At 40.2% G+C, this 2,422-nt stretch overlaps 1 protein-coding gene across 2 annotated transcripts in view; it reads left to right on the top strand.

Moving 5' to 3' along the window:
* LOC106805348 (sodium bicarbonate transporter-like protein 11) overlaps positions 1 to 2,422 on the top strand; it is a 31,122-nt gene that overhangs the window by 3,966 nt on the left and 24,734 nt on the right. For both annotated transcript variants that reach the window (XM_014806900.1, XM_014806901.1), the window contains exons 2-3: positions 1,477 to 1,787; positions 2,140 to 2,204. In XM_014806900.1, the coding sequence (XP_014662386.1) occupies positions 1,496 to 1,787; positions 2,140 to 2,204 (357 nt within the window). In that variant the 5' untranslated portion in view covers positions 1,477 to 1,495. The remainder of the gene's footprint in view (positions 1 to 1,476; positions 1,788 to 2,139; positions 2,205 to 2,422) is intronic.

Raw genomic sequence — 2,422 nt, 5'->3', positions numbered from 1 at the left:
AAAATACATCAGAAAACGTACTTATCTAGCGGTCATAAACACAAACAAACATTTACAAATGGGCGTTTGTTCTCTTGTCAAAGGCAAAGCAAATCGAAGCAGCCAATCAGAAGGCGCTAAATTCTTCGCTATGTTATACCGTTTGGGAAAAAAAATTTCGCTGCCTGGCCTGGGGCCGGTTTTACATGTTGCTGTGTGCATGTTGTGTGCAGGACTATACACTGATTGTTCCATTCGCATTGTGTTTTTTTCATTCAAATCTCGTCGCAGCAAGGCAGCTTAAGCCCGGCGCACATTGTCGAACATTTTGCTCAAAAACATTATCGTAGGAATGTTTCATGAAATGTTCGGCAATGTGCGGTGAAAAAAGTCGCCGAACATTTGTTCCGAACAATGTTTCTGAAGATCGGAAATGTTTGATATCTCGAACATTGTTCGTCGAATGTTCGTCAATGTGCGCTGAATGTCGAACAATTCTAGGAACATTTGTAAAGTAGTAACCAATAGCAGCACGATATGTGGTCACATGATTTTTGTGCCCAATCAAGCGCCGATCACGTGACTCTTTACAACACAGCTACTAGACGGCGCCACAAGATTGTTCGCTGCAAAATGTTCGGCAATGTGCGCTCAGCAATTGTCCACCCGCACATTGCCAGACAAAAACATTTGTTCGGACAAACATTTGTTCGGGAAAATGTTCGGCAATGTGCGCCAGGCTTTATGTCTGAGTAAAACAATGCAAGCGACGGGTGGAAACAGAAAAATATAATTATGTCTTACTCTAGACATTTAATAAAAAAAACTTGCCCTATTTTCAGCACCCTGATTTCCTATTCATAGTTCGTTTGTTCCTTTTGACAACTTGAAAAAGTGATTCAAGAGTCTCCTATAATGTGTTCAGAATAGCTTAGAATGCACCAAATTGCACCTTTTTTATTTTTTTATTTAGGGGGAGCATGCCCCCGGACCCCCTTAGCATGGCGATGACCTACGCTCCTCGCATTGCTCGCTCCTCTGTTTGCTAATTTCAATTTCAGCTGAAAATTAAATTCTCCAATCTTATCCCTGTAAACACAGACCACGTTTTGAAATGTGCTTGTGATGTGCATATAATTACAAAGGTCTCAATAATTGTTTGGAGCATAGCACTGCCAGCAGCAAAGTGAAACATGGTTAACGAAGTTTTGTGCAGAAGGTCGTAGAAGTTTCATTAAAAAAACGTTGTAGGACGGTGTCAGAATTTCACAACTCAAATGCGGTTGTAGTGTCAAGTTAAAGTCAAGGTGAAATCAAGATTGGGAAAAAAACTTATTCAATTTCATTTTTCCTTTACGCCTTGACGTGTCTGTTGCTCTGGGGCTATTTGTATTCCATGCACATGAGAGGCGGGGAGCCAATCTAAATGTGATACACATCGCGGATGTATCAGGCATAGGCAATCATGTGGTAGCATATGAAGTTCTCTCTGTGCAGGTGAACTCGACAGTCGATCATGGACGAACAGTACAGCACTGATGACATCGAGCTCACCACAGTTGATGATGTCGGCGATGGACCCACAGACGGTTACTATGGTGAAGACAATCCATCGTCAGATTCATTCAACGACGCTGACCACCGTAACGACAGCACTGTGGTTTACGTTCCTAGTGGACGCAGTGTCAGAGTAGACGCAGGCAACGGCAAAACTTCAGATGGTGCACACGAGATGATTCATTTAGAGGTGCCAAAGGTGGAGCGTGATGATACTGTGAGCACAATCTCGGGTGTAAATTACACCCAAAGTAAGTGAGAGCTAGGTTGTTTCTGCACAGTTTTTACGGGGATAGGTTTGTCATTGTCACGATTATGGGAGCGTGTGGCTGTTCACGTGTAATGACATATATATATATATATATATATATATATATATATATATGCTTGGTTACACACAGTAAAAATAAATGAAATAAGTCAATAAGCTAGGATAAATACCTAATAATAGGGATGCAGTTTATATTTATTTTCATTATTCATTTGCAGGTAATAATTAAGTGACGTTGTTAGCTAAAAAATAGCACTAACTTTTAAATGTGCCACCCTAGAATTTGTGAATCTGTAGTACATAAATTATAATGCGTTGTGATGCGTTCTCAGGTGAAAATACAGATGATATTGATAGTGAGGTTCGGCGAGTTCGGCTGATGTATGCAAATCATGAGGTAAGACGTACATTAATTGCAGATACTTTTACTATACATACAGCTACTAGGTACATAGCTTTCAGATACATGCTTTACGTGCTTGGATAATATCAAGAGCTAATAATACCTAGAGTGTACAACGGAAAAACGGGAAAATAGTGCTATTTCACGACTACATTATTCTACTTTGCCTGCGAGTCTAGAATAATTTCATGGTATTGCATTAAGCAGAATTC

The sequence above is a fragment of the Priapulus caudatus genome, unplaced genomic scaffold (genome assembly GCF_000485595.1).
Source record: "Priapulus caudatus unplaced genomic scaffold, Priapulus_caudatus-5.0.1 Scaffold110, whole genome shotgun sequence".
NCBI classification, from domain to species: domain Eukaryota; kingdom Metazoa; phylum Priapulida; class Priapulimorpha; order Priapulimorphida; family Priapulidae; genus Priapulus; species Priapulus caudatus.
The sequence above is the reverse complement of the archived record's forward strand: the minus strand, read 5'-3'. Positions and strand labels throughout refer to the sequence as shown.